Source organism: Lissotriton vulgaris, chromosome 3_1, assembly GCF_964263255.1.
Source record: "Lissotriton vulgaris chromosome 3_1, aLisVul1.2, whole genome shotgun sequence".
NCBI classification, from domain to species: Eukaryota; Metazoa; Chordata; class Amphibia; order Caudata; family Salamandridae; genus Lissotriton; species Lissotriton vulgaris.
This window is the reverse complement of record NC_141689.1, coordinates 276,361,387-276,380,855: the sequence shown is the minus strand read 5'-3', so window position 1 is coordinate 276,380,855 and position 19,469 is coordinate 276,361,387. Positions and strand designations below refer to the sequence as shown.

At 41.9% G+C, this 19,469-nt stretch overlaps 1 protein-coding gene across 22 annotated transcripts in view; it reads left to right on the top strand.

The window, feature by feature from the left end:
• Positions 1-427: 427 nt before the first annotated feature.
• Positions 428-19,469, top strand: part of TCF4 (transcription factor 4) — an 822,748-nt gene continuing 803,706 nt past the window's right edge. For 7 of the 22 annotated variants that reach the window (XM_086960433.1, XM_086960432.1, XM_086960431.1 and 4 more), the window contains exons 1-2: positions 2,421-2,516; positions 3,746-3,818. In XM_086960433.1, coding sequence (XP_086816559.1) covers positions 2,445-2,516; positions 3,746-3,818 — 145 coding nt within the window. In that variant the 5' untranslated portion in view covers positions 2,421-2,444. Of the gene's footprint in view, positions 902-1,258; positions 1,675-2,420; positions 2,517-3,160; positions 3,499-3,745; positions 3,819-19,469 lie in introns of those variants that run through there. The other 15 variants (XM_086960426.1, XM_086960417.1, XM_086960425.1 and 12 more) reach the window with 11 other exon arrangements.

Sequence of the window (19,469 nt, the reverse complement as noted above, 5' to 3'; positions counted from 1 at the left end):
ATGCCAGTTGGTTACCCTAGCCCCCAGGAATCTTTTTATTATTTTTTTCCCTATCGTACCCTATGCATGAAAACGTAAACCTGCGGATGAATCGGTACCCTGCAGCAGCGTGAGATACGAGTTTTATTATTTTTATATTATATTTATTATAAAAAATATTTGTTTGCCTGACATGAAGCAGTAACGGAATGTGCCTGCTTCTCCGTGGCTGATACCTTCCATGCCGACTGAACACGCTCCCTCACTGAAAACCACGGCCCTCCTTCCGCACGTGTCCCACGTGACGGAAGGTAAGTCCCCCGCGTCTGACGTTCCCGTCACCTGACGCCATTTTGCCTGGGACGCTCTGCGCTTGCATCTTACCGCTCTATGACCATGTCGTCACTGTGTCCAGCCCCGCCCATCCACCCCTTTGCCATCACAGCAACCGCCGCCAAGTGGAGGACTTTCCTCACTTACTGAGCCCGCGTTCCCGGATGTGAATGGATTACAATGTGTCTGGCCGGGAAACATGCACTCATCAGCGCCTCCCTCGGAGCCGGTGATGAGAAATCTGTAAACTTGGAATAAGTTCCCTCCTGAACAGTAAGAGGTGAACCACGGGGACAAGTACCTGCTGCCCCCCCTCCCGGGCAGGTGTGCGTTGCACACACTTTTGGTTGGATGATTTCCCAACTCCCTGTGTTTTAATTTGTGGGGAGGAAGCTGTGCAAACGAGCCGTGGAAAAAAATCAGAGCAGATCTAAAGCTGAACCTGTAGACGTGGATCATCCCTTCCCTGGAGGAAGAGCCTTTCATTGCACGTGTCGCTCAGTACCCCCGAGCACGTACATGTGAGCCACGCACAAGCAGAAGATCTGACTCTCACCTTGGAGTATTGAATACATTTTTGACCATTAAGGTAAAGTCATATCTGATGTCGCACTCACAAAGATTATTTTTACCCCTAAATGATCTGCTTGAGACCAGATTATGCCTTAAAGTGGTTTAAAAGTATCACCTAAAGCTACGACTGTGTTTACCTGAAGTAAAAATATTGACGTAATCTGTGCATGTGTATGAAAGGTGACAGTGGAAGGAACTTGCAGCGATCAGGTAACCTGGAGGTGGTGGGCACACACGTGTGAGGGGAGGACCAGGTGACTGATCTGCAAAGTTTGCAGCACCACTCACTAGGACATAAAGTGTTAATTGCAACTTTCCAATGCATCGATTGGGTATTCGACATACACAACTTCGTTGGAGGATGCACGTCTTGCCCCGGATAGGTCTGTGCAGCTGCTGCTGACTTACGCTCCTGCAGGGTGGGGATGCGCTGCGAAGACGGCTAGGATGACCCGCGCTGGATTGCAGAGCGCCCCGTTGAGCGGTGTGTTCTGTTGACCCGGGATCTCTGCAGTTGTGTCTGGAGGAGCGCCGGAACGGCTGCACCTGGGTGTCGAGCTGTCTGTGCGTGTGCCGCCTGGATCCGGAGATGCAGCCGAGGGTTTAGCTCGCACTCATCCTCTTCGCTGAAAGTGGCAGAACTCGTGCTGTGCCTGCTCTCAGATTGTGTCCCCGAGTTTGCTAGCAGGCTGCAGCGGGGCACCTTATCTCTCGATCCACGTCGGATGCTTGCAGAGGGGCATGTGGCCAGGGACTAGTCGGGATCCTCGTTTGTTTTGGAAGAGCAGGGTTGGTATTTCGCACCCTCCCGTCCTGTTCTCTTCCTTATACTCAGATCGCCTGGTTGTGGCTGAAGAGGCATTTCTCCATGATTGGGTTGTCCAGGGGGTTAGCCGGCCTTTGCTCAAGTGGAGAGACCCCCGCCCCCATTCAGTGGAAATTTGCAGCAGTCCTGACAGTTGTAACCCCACCCCTTCGTTCACCAGGTGATCTGGCTTGTTTCAAAGCCCGATTTTCCCAACCTAGCCTCCTACCCATGACTTATTGCAACTCCCAGGTGCCACCCTACTCCTTTTCCATATATGTCTTATTGTAAACCTCTGATGTCCCTTATCAGCACCTTTCGTTTCTCCAGATCTGCCTTACATTGCACCACCCTCATTTTCTGTTACCATCCTCCACAAACCACTACCACGTATTTTCATTTCTTCATTTCAGACCAGCAAACCAATAAAAAAAGTTGTGTGTGGATCTCGGATCACATGTGCCACTTTATTTTCTTTTTGTTTCGTGCGTGACCCTCCTGTTGCTTAAAGGATACGCTGACAATGGGTTTAAAGGGACCCCGAGTTGCATGGATGTTTTGGTCGCCTCTCTTTGAAGTACTCATATTGCATTTTTTCCTTTTTTGCCCACCTTTTTTTCACCTCCCATTACACCCCCACCCCGCGTTCCACACTTAAAAAAAAGAAACCGATTGTGTTTAACTCACGCTCGGGACTGGATTTTCTGATTGCGGTTATTTCCATGTTTCCAGGTTTTGTTGTGATTTTGCTAAAATGCATCACCAACAGCGAATGGCTGCCTTAGGGACGGACAAAGAACTCAGTGATTTGCTGGATTTCAGCGCGGTAAGGAAACTACGGTAGAAATTAACAAACAGCTTGCAAACATATCTTCTAGCTGATCTGTTAAATTGGAAAAAGGGAAAACCTGTTACCTGCCTACATGAGTGAATTAAATGGTGTATGTCCATTTTAAATATGCCAGCCTGCTTTTTGGTTCTGACTTCTATAACGTTTGCTTTTTATCTATAAGGCAAAATGTAGTCTGATCCGAGCTAATCCCCCAGCCCATTCCAGTAATTGTGCATTTTTTGTTCCCAGCTCTTTCTCAAAGAGACTTGGACATTTTCCCACTTTGGTGCTTTCCTCATTTGCATGTATCTGCATATAGGACAATAGAGGAGACCTAAAGTGCGGTACTTGGCCGCAGTCTGAGCCGGCCCGGCGTTAATTACCAAGTAACACGTCCCCTTTCCCACCACCACAACCACCCGCACGCACCCCTTTGCTCCCCAGGTCCGTGTCAGTGCACTCTGTCTCTTTGTTTCTCTGTACCTATTCAGCCCTGTCCTGCACTTGTCTAGTCTAGTCCCCGTCTAGCGGTGTTTGTTTATTTTTGGGGGAGGTGGGGGAGGGTGGGCGCATGCACAAACCCCACGGCGCTTCATTTCGCAATGCTGAAGAATTTCCTTCTGAGGAATGGCGTTCGGAAGTTTGGACAGGAAATGTAGCCAGAGGCAACTTTGCAGCCCCCTCCCTCCCCTCGGTCCGTGTTACTTTTCCCCCCCTTCCATGTGGTTAGTTTCTGCGCTGCCTCTGACAGGGGACACGGAGGTGTGGGTTCACGTCGAGCGGGGGACACGGAAAAGGACCAGGAAAGTGAACATATCATTGATCATTCCAAAAAGGATCGGAGTGCGTGTTGCTCCAAATTGCCCTGACGTTGGGCGGCGCGCTTGGGTAGTGCGTCTGGATGGTGCTGCCTGCACTTGCCACACGCCTCATTGATGGGAAGATTACCTCAACTACTGCTGCTTTACTAGCAAAGGTTTCATTTCAAGTTACTTTTAGCCCTCGCTTTTTAAAATCATCTTGTAAAACTGTTTATTCGACGTCCACCTGTCAACACATGGTCTGAACAACCACAAGCTAATGATAGTAAATACAATGGATATACCCCTCTCTGATTGTAAAAAAAAACAAGTGTTCTTTTGAATTTAACACAACATGCTTGATTGCGTGTTTGAGAGTGCCTTGCCATCGTCTGTACTAATAAGCTTGTGTTTCCTTTTTAGATGTTTTCGCCTCCTGTGAGTAGTGGGAAAAATGGACCGACCTCCCTGGCAAGTGGACATTTTTCTGGCTCAAGTATGTACAATGCCTCCTTTGTTAATTGTGAAGTGTAACATGTGCCGCGCGCGTGCTCACCTGCAACGCCAGGCAGAGACCTGAATTATTGACCTTCGCTCATCTCTAATCGATAGCATTGTGTGTGTGTTTGTTATGTATCTACCCGCCCATCAGAATGAGGGGTAGATGGTTTAGTATGTAATCAACACCCTTTTTGAGAGGACGTTTATTATCCTGAGGCAAACCATGTAAGTTGACCAGACACCTTGCACTGTTTGGTGACGCACCTTTATCCAAACCAGCCTTCCTTTAACATATGTTTAAGGGCATTCACAATGAACGCCTGGTTCTTCACTTAATACTAATGTATTTCTGTTGTATTACAATGTACTTACATTTTTAGATGTATCTATGTTTTGGATATTGTTTTCTGTTGTGCTAGTTGAGATTTTGTAGAGGGATAATTTTTGTTTTGAATTTTTTTGTTGTGGACATGAAGGGAGTCGTGCATTACTCATAAAAAGACATAATATGTTGTAATTTTAGAAATAGTATTATTGTATTATTTTGTTTAACATATATTGGGTCTGAATACAGGCCAGACGTCGGAGGAAGATGCGTTCTCTGGTCAAAATAATAGGCCACCAGGTTATATATTCCAAATATGTCCTATGAATTACATCAAGGTATGGGTGTCCCAGGGCCACGGTTAACAAAGCAAGGTGCTACTGTTAGTAGACCTCAGGATCCCAGTGTCAGAGCTAGTTTATACATGCATACCTACACTCAATTCATATAGGACGTAAAATTGTAAATGCATGAAGTGTGTGCAGGTCAAAATATGCTTTGATTTTTAGATGAATCTTCACCAGAACAAGGTCTCAGTTAAAAAAAAAACTTGGTTCATTGCCACTCACAGTGTTCTATTATGCGTCACATTGATGATGCATGTAATTCTCTGGCTCTGGCATGCGCATATTTACTTTTACCAGCTTCAATGCTCTAAATGCACATGTACATCCACTCCAGCCATAGTTTTGAGTAAACACATGCAATTAGTTTAAACAAGCCTGGTAATATGTGGCCGCCGTATGGGTTATACTATCTGAAAAGTTAATACATTTCAGGTATTTCATCCAGCCCCTTTTTTGCTGAATATATCCCATATCTATAGTTATAAAATAATATTATGTTCTTTTTGGATGCACTATATTTATTGCTGTGAATCCAAATTTGCTATCTATCTAAATGGAGATTATTTTGAAACTATCAATTAGGTGTGCTATTGCTTTTCATCTGTGGCTGGTTGTGTCATGATTTATACCCTACATTAGTTGGTGTTATTTTTCAAAGCACTATTTTTACTCTAAACACTTGTCTTGGGCCCGTTACCCCGATTCATTGAAATATTGGTTTACCTTTTTTTAAAATTTTACTCTACATGATTTGAGAGTTTATTGGTTCTAGGTGTTTCTTTGCAGTTTATACAACTCACTGTTATTTCTAAATTATTATTTTAGACATTTTATTTAAGGAAACTATTAAAATTAAGCTCGTTGTAACTTGTCTTTTGTCAACCAGCATGGCAGATCACTTTGTTTTCTGTTGCCAGGGAATCATTAGCATTTTGTGTTAACACTGATTTTTAAGGCATTTTGTTTGGGGGCTAAATCTGTTTTCAGTGTTTTGGTATGAAAGCCATATCCCGGAAAATTGACGTTTTATGTATAAAACTATAGTTCATAGGAGAAAAAAATCTAAATCTTCAATGGTTACATGCAACTGATTTCATGAATTATCTGTGTTAGGCAAAATTGTGGACCGTTTGAATTGTGAAAGGGAGTACAAGTAGGCCACCCGAAAAAAAGACCTTCAAACATAAATGTTTTAAAAGCTGTATTCCATTATTGAAAAATGCCAAAGTTAAGGTGCATTGATTTATTTGGTATAACCAGTGTAGTTGAATAGGATACATGGCATGACTTACTCATATTTTGGTATTTTCGCATGGAATGTTTATTTTCAGACTTTTTTATGAAATGTTGTAAATTGTGGCCAAAGTGGTAATAGAGAAGCAAAATTAAAGCACAGTTTCCATTTTGTACACAGTATGTGTAGCACGTCCATTTTCTTCTTTTGTAACTATGTATTTGAGATGTTGATACATGCCTCCTAATGTATTTAGCGTAAGTGTAGGCAGCTATACATTTGTGTTGTTTGGTTTTGTATGTTTTTTTCCATCGTATGGTGTGTCCGTACTAATTTAGAGACTCACTGTATTTTCCTATGGAGTCATCTACGAGGTTTATGTAATATAACTAGCATTTGTCTAGTTCAGTCTGCAATTGGTATGGCCTTGACACTTTAAGTATTATAAAATATGAAAATGTATTTCAGAAATAAAATTGCATGGACCTTATTGATATTGTGAGTTGATTCCCTGAACATATGCTAAAAACACAATTGCTATTAGGGAAAAACACTATTGTTTTTTTCTTCATATTTAACCATTTGTTTAGGGCTTTTGTACATCAGTTGGGGATGGTGCAGAAAATTACATTTTATTACTGTCGTTTGCATAGTGGTTTGTAAAGCATATTTTGCATGCGTGTATATCTTTGGCATCAAAAACATTGTCTGGTTATTGTGGCACAATATACATATTGGACAAATTACATACATTGAAGGATATACTTCATCGCCGTCTATCTATATGTTAGCAAGAGGGAAGCTAATAGCCATATTTGGACATATGCGCTGAAATAATAATATGGCTTCGTGATGTATTCCACTCTGTGTGCTTCAACATTGATATTTAATGTGTTGCATTGGCACAGCTGTCATCTCTGCGTATTGCCTTGTAACTGCTTTCCATGCGGGTCCTTTGTTTATGCCTTTTTTAGAGATGGTATTGATTTAATCTCAAGAAACTTTTATTTCGCAACGTGTGAAATGGCTTCGGTTTGAAACCGTACTTACTTTTGCGAACATTCTTCCGCCACCCCCATAAGCGTCCCTGTTGCAAGGGTTTAAGGAATGTAACCTGAACCCCGGGCCTGCCATTCCCATGGAGCACATGAAAGGCTTTTGTGAAGCCAGTGAGGGCCCGCAGGTTTTGTTTGATGTTTGCAGGTGTTCAACAGAGAGAACTAAAACAATCCAGCCAGGGGGGTGCAGCAGAGCCATGACCTGTGCAGAGGGGGCGGGGGCGAAATCTAGGGGGTTTCGGATGAATGTGGAAAAACATTTCACGAATGTGGCTCAGCCTCATAACTGTTTTTTCTCTCCAGACTGTTCATTGTCCGAACTAGGCAGATTTCATGTACTAAGTTTGGGAAACATGGTAGAGGCCGGAGTGTTTGATTGTAATTCTGGGAACGTGTGAGGTGCCCTTTTGCAGGAATGCTACTGATTCACATGCTTCAGTCTCAAGTCTCAACTGTAATTATCATAAAAAGAAGCCCCCGTCTTTTTTAGATAATATTTATATTCTTTCTGTCAGTAGAAGTGCGGTTGTGTTGACCACTGTTAGTGTTGCGTTTAGCCAAGAATAATGTCTGATTTTTCTTTTTTAAGGTAGCCCATTTTATGGTGATATCAGCCTATCCTAGACTGTGTTTAGGGTTTACCCTTTGTGTTGTACATTTTGTGATTTCACACATATTTTGAGTACATATCAATTTATAGCTTTATTGATAGCAGGTGATTAATTGGCAGTTAAATGCTTATTGGCACTATTGTTTATTGTTCAAGTGCTTATGCTTTGCCTGCTTCTCAGGCCTTGCACCGTAAATGTGCAAAATATGAGCGAGCTAATTGGCAGTACAAGCAATGTGCAGTACGGCCAATGTACTGTGCACATTTTTTTCTGTGTCCCATCTAAGACCAGGCACCCTTCCTACTGCAATATCCATCCTTTGCTGCTAGTTAAAGGTGATCCCTGCAGAAATGGAGATTGGTTGGGCGCACGCACGTGCTCTTTGCTTTTGGGATCAATAGGTAGTACAGTGGCTGTTTAATTCCTTACTTGAAAGCTTCGGAAGGGCTTTATGCATTGCAGTCATTCGTATATGAAGCAGTTTCCCTGTCTAAAATGGTGCATTCCCGAACATTTATGTCTGTGAAGCAATGCATTTTCTTATGATTAGCCGTTTACGTACCTGTAACTGTGTTTCGTGCCGGCATTTGTAAAAAAAAAATAAGATCACATTTAATATCTGGATTTCTTTGAACTCGTTATGTACAATTTCAGTTGTTGATTCCATCAATAAACAATCCGCTCTACTAATTGAGCATATTTTCTGTTTTGACCATTTGAAAATCTAGAAATCACACATTGTAGATACCTTACTTATATTTTCTGGATATATGTATAAAATCTATGTTATTGATGTGATGGAATCCAGGGAGCAGTCTATTTCAGTGGCTTCAGAGGTGGTTAAAATCCTGTGCCTTTATTTTCCAGAGAATCTTTTATTTATCCTGGCTAAGAAATAGTTGTAAAAAAATGGTAGCAGGTATTTTTCTTAAGTTTTTAATTTTTTTAAATTTTAATATCGTGTCTCTCATCTTTCCAGATACAACTATTAAAAGAAACCCCATTTTGTTAATTTTAGAAATGCGAATCATATGTAATGTTTGAAATGTTGAGGCACACTTATTGTACAGGGAAAACCTGTACTTTGCAGTTTTGTGTAGATAGGCCTAGTTTCCTGCTAGTTTGGGCAATTAGCCAAAAATATGTATTGTGTTGTCTGAAATACCATTTTCCGTAGAAGGCACTGTATCCTCACAGCATGCTGTTTGTAGATTGGTAGAGAATTCATTTTTTTGAAGAAACAGTAACACAATGTACGTGAATTCATGTAGAGTTAAGTGTGGCATTGATTGTAAATTAATATTATTTGATGTTTTTCTACATTTGGTAGGGTATGATTTTCCTCATCTCATCGGGATTTTACGTTTCTTTGTTAATTTATTCTATTAAAAACTGTATTTGCAGTCTTGGTAGATTGGGTGTTTTAATGTTTTATTTCTATCGTATTGCTTTAAATTGCGGCTTAAATGGTATCCTTCCTTCCAAAATCACCAAATTCCTATTTAACACACTTAAACCTAGGTCTCAGTATGTCACTAATTATGTAAATGCTTGTTTTCAAACGAATGGACAAAGCCAGTTTGTACATTTATAAACGTAGGTTTGACATTCTACACCACACACAGCCAGCTTGTTCAAACTTCCTTCTAATTGGTGGTACTTGCTGGTAGTAGCTGGCCAACTATTTCAAACCCTCGTCTATCAGTTGACTTCTATACTCCAGCCTTATCTCCTGCAATTCAATAGAATGTACCCCATCGTGAGTAGTTTCTGTTCTGTGGTGTTTGGTTTGCAATAATTGTGCCACTAACAAGGGGTCAAAAACCATCTTGATTAAATTTCCCTCCCACTATCTCCACAACATATTGCCTCGCTTCTCTCGGGTCCAGTTAAAGCCTTTCAGGACCAGAAGTTGGGCTGCAATCTAAGAATATATAAACATTTTGGCACAATGAGGTGATGTGCCCCCTGCCAAGGCGGTGCACAGTGAGATGCATTCTAGTAGTGTCGGGGTATGATCAGCCGCTATAAACCAATGGAAGTTAAGCCTTTTCTCTCTTTAGTGGATTTCCTGTGTATTGTGTTAATCAGAGAGCACTTTAGCTACCAGTCCTTCAATTTTTTCGATCACGTTAGCTGAGTGCAAGAAAGACGAATTCAATTTCTCTTTGGCAAAAATGTCATCCAGATCATACATCTTCCTTTGATAGTACAAGACAATATGGCCAGCTCTTGGTAATTAGAAGAAAGTTCAAACTGCACAATAGAGAGAGATAGCTGTGAAGTGTGAGAGGATGTGAACACTATCTGGGTAGTAGATTTGATAAGTTTCTGGAGGGGTGAAAATAGCAGAGGCCAAATGGGTGCACTGGTACAGTAATGCAGCTTGCTAAGAACTGTGGCACTTATGTGCGATTGGGTAGTATGGAATAAGAGGAGCACATTTTATGAAAGTACCCAGGTTGGTACTTGACAGAGGTGATGATTGATCATTCTGGGCTATGGTTTTTAATCAGTCCCAAGACCGTAGGTAGAATAAAGTGAGCATTCAATCAATCAAACAATTGTTTAGCGCGTCAAATGACCTGTGTGGGTCTCGAGGTGCTGAGAAATGGTTGCTGCATGGTGGTTTGCTTATTTCGAACATCCAAGTCTTGAGTTTTCTCCTGAACTGCTGGAGCGACAGTGCTGTGCTGAGGTGCAGGGGAAGGTTGTTCCATGCCGTGGCCGCCAGATGCGTGAAAGAGCATCCTCCACTGTTGGTTCTGCAGATCCGTGGGGTATCTGCTAGGGAGAGGGAAGCAGATAGGTGTCTGGTCAGGTGGTAGAAAGCCAGGCCAGACGTTTGTTGATGTATGCTGGCCCTTCATTGTGCAGGGCCTTGTAAGTATGGGTTAGCATCTTGAACTGGCATCTCGTCTGGATCAGGAGCCAATGAAGTTTCTTGAGGTCGGTCATTCTGGAGAGGTCGAGGATGAGTCTTGCTGCTTAGTTTTGTGTTGTCTGGAGTCTTTAAATGAGGCGTGCAGTGATTCCTACATAGTGTGTTTCTGTAGTCTAGCCTCCTGGTGATGAGGGCCTGCATGGTGGTCGTTCTGGTGTTGAATGGGAGCTACCTAAAGATTTTGCGGAGCATGGAATGGGTGTGCAAGCCGGCGGATGAGACTACGTTTATTTGTTTCTTCATAGTTAGCTTGCTGTCCAGGATGATACTGATGATAAAGAATGAAACCGGGAAACAACTGTGGAAGGGATCAAATTGGCCAGAACAGAAGAGAGAGTGGAATACACAGAGATCAGTGTGGAAGACACAGATAAGAAAGTGACAAAACAAAACAACCTAAAGCAAAATGAACAGCTGATAGATAATATGATGCAGAAATCTGAGTGAGAAGAAATCACTAAAATGTAATAGATTATATAGGAGGAGGAATCACCAGAGTTATGTAGATGATGTAGATAACGAGATCTGGACAGATCAACATTCATGTCCTCTGAACCAAAGTGTATATTACTTTTAATAGGCACATATGCGTGTAAGGATTTGATTCTACTATAAGCAGTATTGTTAATATATCTTAATAATTTGGTAGCACAGAGGTGCACATTTTCTGAATGTTAAGTTGTTGCTACTGGCCAGTAGCAATGGTAGTCAAGTCAATCAATTTTGTACAGCTTCTAAACCTGAAGGTATCCATGCACTAGTATGAAATGGCCTTGTTGAAACGAACTTGAAGGTAGTTTTAAAACTTTTCCTAAATTTCCCAGTACATGCAGGGAGGTCATGCCAAAATATTTCTTCACGCACCTGGAGCCTCCAGTCCCCAATATCGATGATCTGAAGCTATCAAGAATTGATAGTGCTCAATTTTGTGACCTCCGACACCCTTTGGGGATGTCTGCCCTGGACCTTCAGTGTTGGTATATACATGATGGATTGCTTTGTGAAGTACTATCACAACTCAAAATTTCATTGTGTTCACACATGGCAGCCATGCAGTCTGCACAATGTAGTGCTGTTATGCTTCCATGATCTAACTCCTCTTACAACCGTTGCAATGGAATTTAGAAAATGTTGAAGTCTTATGATGACCTTCTGATGAGCTCCATGAAATCGAGATCTATAGTATTATAATCTTGGCCCAATAATGGCATTCCCTCAAGCTCAATCAAAAGTCTGGGCATCACTATCGACAGTGATCTTACTGTGAAAGCCCAGATTGGGACAGTGGTCCCTTCCTGCTTCTTTCAGCTTTGAAGGATCAGGAAGATCAGCAGATTTCTTACCACTGAAGCCTTGACCCAAGTGGTATTGCCCCTAGTCATCTCCCTCATTGACTGTGCCAACTCACTCTTTATCGGCATCACAGCATATCAATTAAAACGATTGCAAGTGATGCAAAACCAGGCAGACAGACTAATCTACCATCAGTCTAAAAGGCACCACCTTACCCGCTAATGAAACAATTACACCAGCCGAACGCAGTGCTTATAAGCTGGGCTGCATCATCTTTAAAGCTCTACATGGCAACAGTCTGGTGTTTGTTTCCTCTCAGGTGCAGCGTTACGTCCCCTCTCAGGATCTTAGGTCTTTCCATCTGAATCTTCTTGTCATCCCATCCTTCAAACGCAAGAAGCTAGGGGGACTAAGATTTTCGGTCCTGGCCTCCCAATTCTGGAATTCCCTCACTCTGGACATCAGATCACAGTCCTCCTATGCCCAGTTCAGGAAACTCTTAAAGACCTGGCTGTTCTACCAGGCATATGATTAAGCCACTCTGGCAGTAGTATCCCTTGGACTCCAATTCCATGATACCGTCTTTACAAGCTCCTTTAACATAACATGGCCTTGGCCAATTCTCAAATATTTGTAAATATATGTTAGAAATAAAAGTCTTGACCTATTTAAGGAACGCTTTAGAGATCTGAGCCACCAGACGGGGGTGACAGAAGGATCATATATTCAAAGCTTTCAAAGGTGTCACATAGTTCTTACGTACTTTACTTATGCTTACTACTCCATCTGGGGTATAGGCCATCAACCAGGACTCTCCGGCTATTTCTGTCCTGGGTATTTCTTTCAGTCTGACTCCAGGTATAACCCATATTCTTGCAGTCTGCCCGAGGTCTTGGCACCAGGTGTTTTTTCTCTTTAGGGTTCTAGGTGAGGGCTTGCCTGGTGTTTGATGCAGACTTGCGGAGGGCTTGACCTATCCAGCCCGTGTCTTTTCATGATTTCTTCATCAACGGGGAGTTGGAAAGTCTACTGCCATAGGTCTTTGTTGCTGATGGTGTTTGGGCAGCAGATTTGGAGATTTTTCTCAGACAGGTGTTGCTGAAGGTCTGTACTTTGTTGGTGGTGGTCACTGTTGTCCTCCAGATTTCAATCCAAACAGAAGGACTGATTTCACATTTCAGTTAAAAAGCCTGATCTTGGTTTGCAGCGTTGAGTCCTTGGAGACCCAGATCTTCTTTAAATGAATGAAGGCAGCCCTTGCTTTGCCGATTCTTGCCTTGATGTTGGCATCTGTTCAGCCCCTCTTTTCTATTACACTGCCCAGGTAGGTGTAGGCCTCAACATCTTCATTGCATCGCCTGCAAGAGTCACTGCAGCTGTGCTGGCTGTGTTAACTTTCAGGATTTTTAGTTTTCGCATTGTGGCTGTTGAGTCCAAGTTGTGCAGATGTTCTAATTGTTCTAAAAAGCGGGATTAAAAGCTTAATATAGGCCAATCCCTTCCAAAAGTGGTTGATTGGTCACTACATTTTCCAGAACTTTCACTAAAAGCGGGGTACTGGTGAATGATTTATCAAAGTTATTCCCAAACTTTTTAAGAGCCACAACCCAATTTTTACAACTACAAACTTTTGCGGCCCAAGTTGCTTTAATGGACATGAAGTGGGCAATTTTGAATCTTTTTTTTTTTGTGCGTAATGTAACGAAAACATCGTGAGGTATTGCTGTGTCATTTACAGACAGCACATTTTTTATTTGAATTGGCCACAAAATTTGGACAAAAAGCCATTTTTACTGATAACAATATACTGCACAATAATGATGTTTGAAAATCTAGTTTGTGAATATTTATCATTTGTGGATCGCCGAATAAAGTGTTTTTTTTGTTTTATCCTATTACCAAAAAAGTGCTTATTTTTTACTTTCATAACTGCTCAATGTGTACAGTTAATTTACATTTTGTTGTGTGTTTAAAATAAAAAGACATCCTACAGCCTTTCCTTTCACACGTCTTGTACCCTAGCAAGATTGTCACATAATTTGCTTTACTTTGCTTTGTCCGATGACTAGGTGAGAGGTGTTTTGTAAACACCAATCCCTATGGTAAATAATAGGTAGCAATGTGACAGAAGACATAGCCCGATGTTTGATCTTTGTCTTCGCAGTGCAGCAAATGTGAGAAGATAAATACAGCATTAATAGGCATCTTTATTTATTGCACCACACGTTGCGAGCCACTGTCTGGAAAACACTGGTTTATAATTCACTGGCTTCAGAGGATCCAAAGATGTTTTAATAATGATGTTATCAATGATTGTTTCAACGACACTAGGGTGATCTACAGTCAAGTATCTATCTATTAATGTTTTGCGTAATAACTGGTGGTGAAGTTGAAGTTCCTTAACCTAGGTCGATGGAAGGGATCACACAGACACTGTGTGATATTCATTGTGTTGCTGATTGTTTCAATTTCTGGAGGGAGCACTTCCATCATTAAAACATTTAGGGTGTTTGGTGTACTGGGGAATGAAGAGATACTGTTGAAGTCTTCTCAAGACCCTCATAGCTCCAACTAATAGAGCAATACTACCTCAGCCTTGTTTGAATGATCACTCGGGCCAATGCCGAACAGTTGCCTTCAGATAAAAGTGTTTGAAGTTTGGACAGTACACAGATGAAGTGACCTTATTGTTTTTGTCAACATCATTAACCTGATATTGTGACCTCGATGTGCCAAACCTTAGTGAGAGGAGCCTAGTGGGTATCAAACAATTGGTTTCTGACCCTTGAACAGATTGTTTGTTGAACCACACATGGTGAAACACTATTTACCATGGTTTTAAATGAGCCCTAAAATTGTTGACATAAGCAGGAAGAGTGAATAAAGTGCAACAAATTAATGTAAAGCGAAAAATCATTTCTTTCCCGTAACACAATGCAGTAGCATTACTTTTGCAACTTAATGTCCCCAATGGCCCTAACAGAGGTACCATTTCTTAATACCATCATAGGTGTCCCTTCATTCATCTTTCTGAACCCCAGATGTTTCCACATACTCCCCAAACATTTCCCGGCCACCCCACGTCTTCAGCATAAAACATGATTGCCATAGATCACTCTTTCCATCAGACCATCCTACACATTAGTTTGACACTTTTAAGGTAGCTAAACAACTCACAATTTCTGATATTTATTTGATCAGGGAGAAAAGATAATTTTGTAGTTTGAAAACCCTTAGGTAAGTTCCAGAACTCAGGCATGTAAGCATCCCACGCCTTCATTCAATCGGGTAAAATGATCTCTACAATTCTCTGGATTCAACAACGGTATGCTCTCATCACTGCTCACAGTACACCTGAAATAACACAAACTGTACTTTTGTGTCCACTGTACACTTTTTTTTTGCCCCTGCTGACCTCCGAGCCAGGCTAGGTCTTGAGGTCAGTAGCAGTCATAGACCTTGGGCTGCACGCAGGATTTCATGTGTGATGGGACCAATAAAAAAATAATAAGGATACAGATTTCACATACAGTGGGGCTACTCGGCGCATGGGTACATGTCCCAACACTTGATTACAACTGAAATCAATCTGCAGTATTGAAAGCAAAGGCTGAAGTTTGTGGGATAGGCAACCCCCCCCCCCCCCCCCCCCCCCTCAGTAACACAGTGAATGCAGTCTTCTCCAGGTGTGGTAAAAACCATCTATCCTAGCTGCTGTAAGCTCCACAGAAGACATTTAGTTCGCAATTGGAGCCATTGTTAACTTTCGTTCCATTGTACAGCCCTCTGTCAATTGATCTCTTTGCATTCGTCCCACTCAATGAGTCACTTTGCCGACTCTTATTGTCTGCCTGGCAAAATATGCAATATATTAATTGAAATCATCCTCTCGTTGGATGCGGTTATTGCTGTTCCGCAAACAGCTTCCCACGTGCCTTTGGCGTCTTTGTCTGTGTGGTTAAGCAGCCTTTGTCCGCCGGGTGGTTTTGTCAAGCAGTGTAGGGTTGCTTTTCTGGCCCGTGACAGACCACTTGTGGTCACCTGGGGGACTGGGCGTTTGCTGGCTTTATTGTGCTTGTCAGTCTGCGGCCCAAATCTTTTATGAAGATTCAAAGACTGTTTTTTTTGTATTATTCCTTTCATTAAAACAAACCTTTGATAAATCAGTTTGTGCAATGCGTTGTTCTGCATTTCACAGCAACAAGCCTTCAGTCACACAATTTGGGCACCAACGTGCCTCTACATTCCACATAAACAAACATTCAAGATCCCCTTTTGGGTGCCTGATTTTTGTATATTCCACCACAGTAAGCTTGCATCACAGATTTTGGACATCGCATTGTTCTACGTTCCACGTCAACAAACTTTCAATAGAGCAAATTGAGTACCGTTTTATTCCACTACTACTCCTCTTCAGGTCCACACTTGGTGCATTGCGTTGTTCTACATTCCCCTAGAACAAACACTCACTCGTTCACGTTCATCAGTAGCGTGATTTGGACACCGGGTTGTCCTATATTCCTCAGTCGCACACTCTATGCTTTCTGGTGTTCTACATTCTACCATAAAACTTGGGCACCAGGTTGTTCTGCATTTAAGTACAGTCAGCCTTGGACTGCATGTGCAGATTTAGCACGTATAGTTCTCGACCCATTCCCCCTAAGCAATTAGAGGTGTTATGTCAAGCCATTTGTCTGCAATGCCCCATAGCCTCGCCATCAACTCATTATTAATTCTAATTCAGACAACCTAATTATAGCAGAAATTCAGCACAATAAAGCAATACATGGTTTTCTTGGTGAAATATCTGGGCAGTAATATGGTGCTGAACTTTGGCTATACTTCCAGAGCACTAGTTTCACTCACCCTAGCTTCGCAGCACAGTATGTATGACCAACAATAAATTATTTCAAGTTTTTTGTATCTTTTTTATTTTACTGTTTGCCTAGTCTCGCGGTCCACCTAAGAAGGTCTTCTATTTTGTTGGGAAAGTGCACACCCTCATATATTCAGGATTTCCACTGTAGAACAATCTACAATTAATCTACATGGAAATAATTGTGATTGCTTACTTTTAGGCTGAGAATCTAGTTTATATCAGTCTCCCGCTCCTGAAGCTGCATTTAATGCCACAGGTATGGCTGATCCATTCCCATTTGGCTTGTATTATTGTTATAATTGTAATAATTGTTTCTGCAGATGGCAACAGAGTTGAGAACATGCCTCTGACATCCACTGTGATCTTCAAGTCACGAGTAGGAGACCTGACCAGGCCTGCTCACCCTTCTATGCTCTCAATGTTCGTATCTTGAGTACCATTAATTTGGGCTATGGCTGCACCTGTTTAGAAATGAAAGTGTGGTATGAAGCACTATTTAATAATTATGTCAACTACTCTATACAAGATTTGTATTTAGTTATTCTTTCCGCAACTATACTGAAAGCACCACAGCTGTCGACATGCATCCTTTCAGTGGCCTTGTTTATAATGCATAATCCAATGCAATTGGACCAGTTCCTATTAATGACCACCACTGTCCCTTTTAATGCCCAAAACGTCTTCCATACTGTCCGACCTAGTGCAAGGCTAATAACCTATTAATGACACACCGCTTGCGAGAACCTTTGCTATTTGAAATGGTTAATAGTCAAGCCTGCAGCTGAACAGTGTCTGTCCTCCTTGTGTTGCTTCTATCATATTAACTGTTCACTTATTAAGGTCCAGCAGTACATCGTAGCAGTGGTAGGCAAAAAGACTCCGTATATGAATGCACCCCCCCCAAAGGTCAATGTTTGAATTAAGAACTCAATCATTAACTCAACCATTTGTCTTTGAAAGATTGATTAACTGCTTCAACATTTTTAGTTACTATTTCTAGTCGGGGGCTTTGCATCACTCCAGTTTTTTTGGTACAACACATAGAGCTCCATACCATTTTAGTCTAGGGTACAGACTACAAATGGGCACTGAGATGGTTTGACATGAGTTATTGCTGATTTGAGACCAGTGGGTGAAGTCAGCCATGTAGGCTCCCTGATCTTTCTGTATCTGCCGAGGGCATTCTGTACCATCGACCATCCACTGCTAATCCAGTGACTTTTAGAAGGGCATCTACTGCAAGGCAATGGGGTGGACTACTCATTTACAGGACCGAGTTCAAGTATCCACATTTAACTGTGTTTGAGATGTGGAAGATTGTTTTCCAGTAGAGTTTCACCATTCCGCGTAATAGTTATGGATGCCCCAGGCCTTTCCCTTTCTTCTGGATAGTAATTATTAAATGTATATACATGTCATTAAGATCCTCCTACTTAAGTAGGGTGACCTTGGTATCCTTGCCTCCAGTTTTTAATTCTGTTTATCCCAAAAACATATATGTGTACTTCAATTGACAATCTTAATGGGAATATACCGGTGATTTTTAATATGCACTGTTAGTGAGTAGCCTTAGGAGCTTTACTAGAAACAGTGAATGTTATGGAGAATCTGTGGTTCATAACTGTCTTGTTGTTATAGCTACATTATTAAAACAAAGGTGGCCATGCATGTTTGTTTCTTTAAGACACACATAATCGTTCGCAACATTTCTCAAGCTTCTTTAGACTTGTAGTGATTGTGACTACCTTCATTACTTCAGTGAGCATGTAACTGAAACAGAATCTGTATTCGATTACCAAAGCAGTTGATTGACAAACTAGACTGAGTCTGTAATGTAGATATTCACCTTTTACCCACCTAGGACATTATTGTAAATCTGCAAGTTTCTCAAGATGGAAAACACACTTTGCACAAGTCAATTTGTACTTGGTCATCATCAACTCTGCTCTAAAATCGATCCTTTGCAACCCTGGGGGACAACTTAATTGTTAGCGTCTTCCAGTCATGTAGAGCATCAGAATAGGTGGTTGAGATTTTTCCCATCAGCCAAAATCTAATCAATGCTTCAGGAAAGCGATTATGATTTTAATTAATGACCGACCTACTATGGAATCTAGAAGCAGGCTACTTGGATATTATAAAATAATGAAGCATTCGTTTGAGGGTTGCTGAAAGGCAAGGAATTGGTGCAGTCGACAAAGGCGAGAAAGCAAGGCCTCAACATCAATCGAATGCTGCTCCGCATCAGTCCTGAGGAAGCTCTCCTTGTTCCGACTTAGACACTTTTCTGGAAGCCATAAGTCTTACAGCGGGGCAGGCTTGCAAGCGGATATCGACTGACTATTCAGTGTTGATGGCTGCAGCTTTGACGCCGATCACGGTCCTCAACAGTTCTCGAGGCAGAACTTTGCCAAAAAGTTTCTAAGTCTGACTTCTTGCAGTTAGAGGACAGGAGAAGTATACACTACCACCAGCCAAAGGTCCACGATCTGGGGGACACCAATTGAAGGTCAGTAATCACTCCAACAGAGGTCCATTAAGGTTCATGGCAGGTCTAGTTGGATCTGCTTAGCTGGGCAGTTGCAAGGAGATAGGCCCCTGGAATGTAATATGTCCCTGTAACTCAAACGAACGTTAGCCAAATGACTCCTGGAGTCACTTTTGAGGTTCAAGTCAAGCTAGTCCAGCTTTTTGCTTCAGGTTCTTCAGACAGCAGGGAAGTCCGCCTTCTAATTCCTCATAGGCCCAGGAGTGTCATAAGGAGAGGTCTGTGGAGTCCTCCTTTATGCCCAGTGCCAGCCTGTGGGTGGATAGCCAGCCTTGTCCACTACTAATTCAGTTCTGCTCAGTTCCTCTTCTCTTAAGGAGTTTGGTGGCAGTTTGACAAGAGAGGCAACAATGTAGGCATTGTTTGAAGCAGTACAAAAGGGGGTGGTGATGGACGGAGCATCTGAA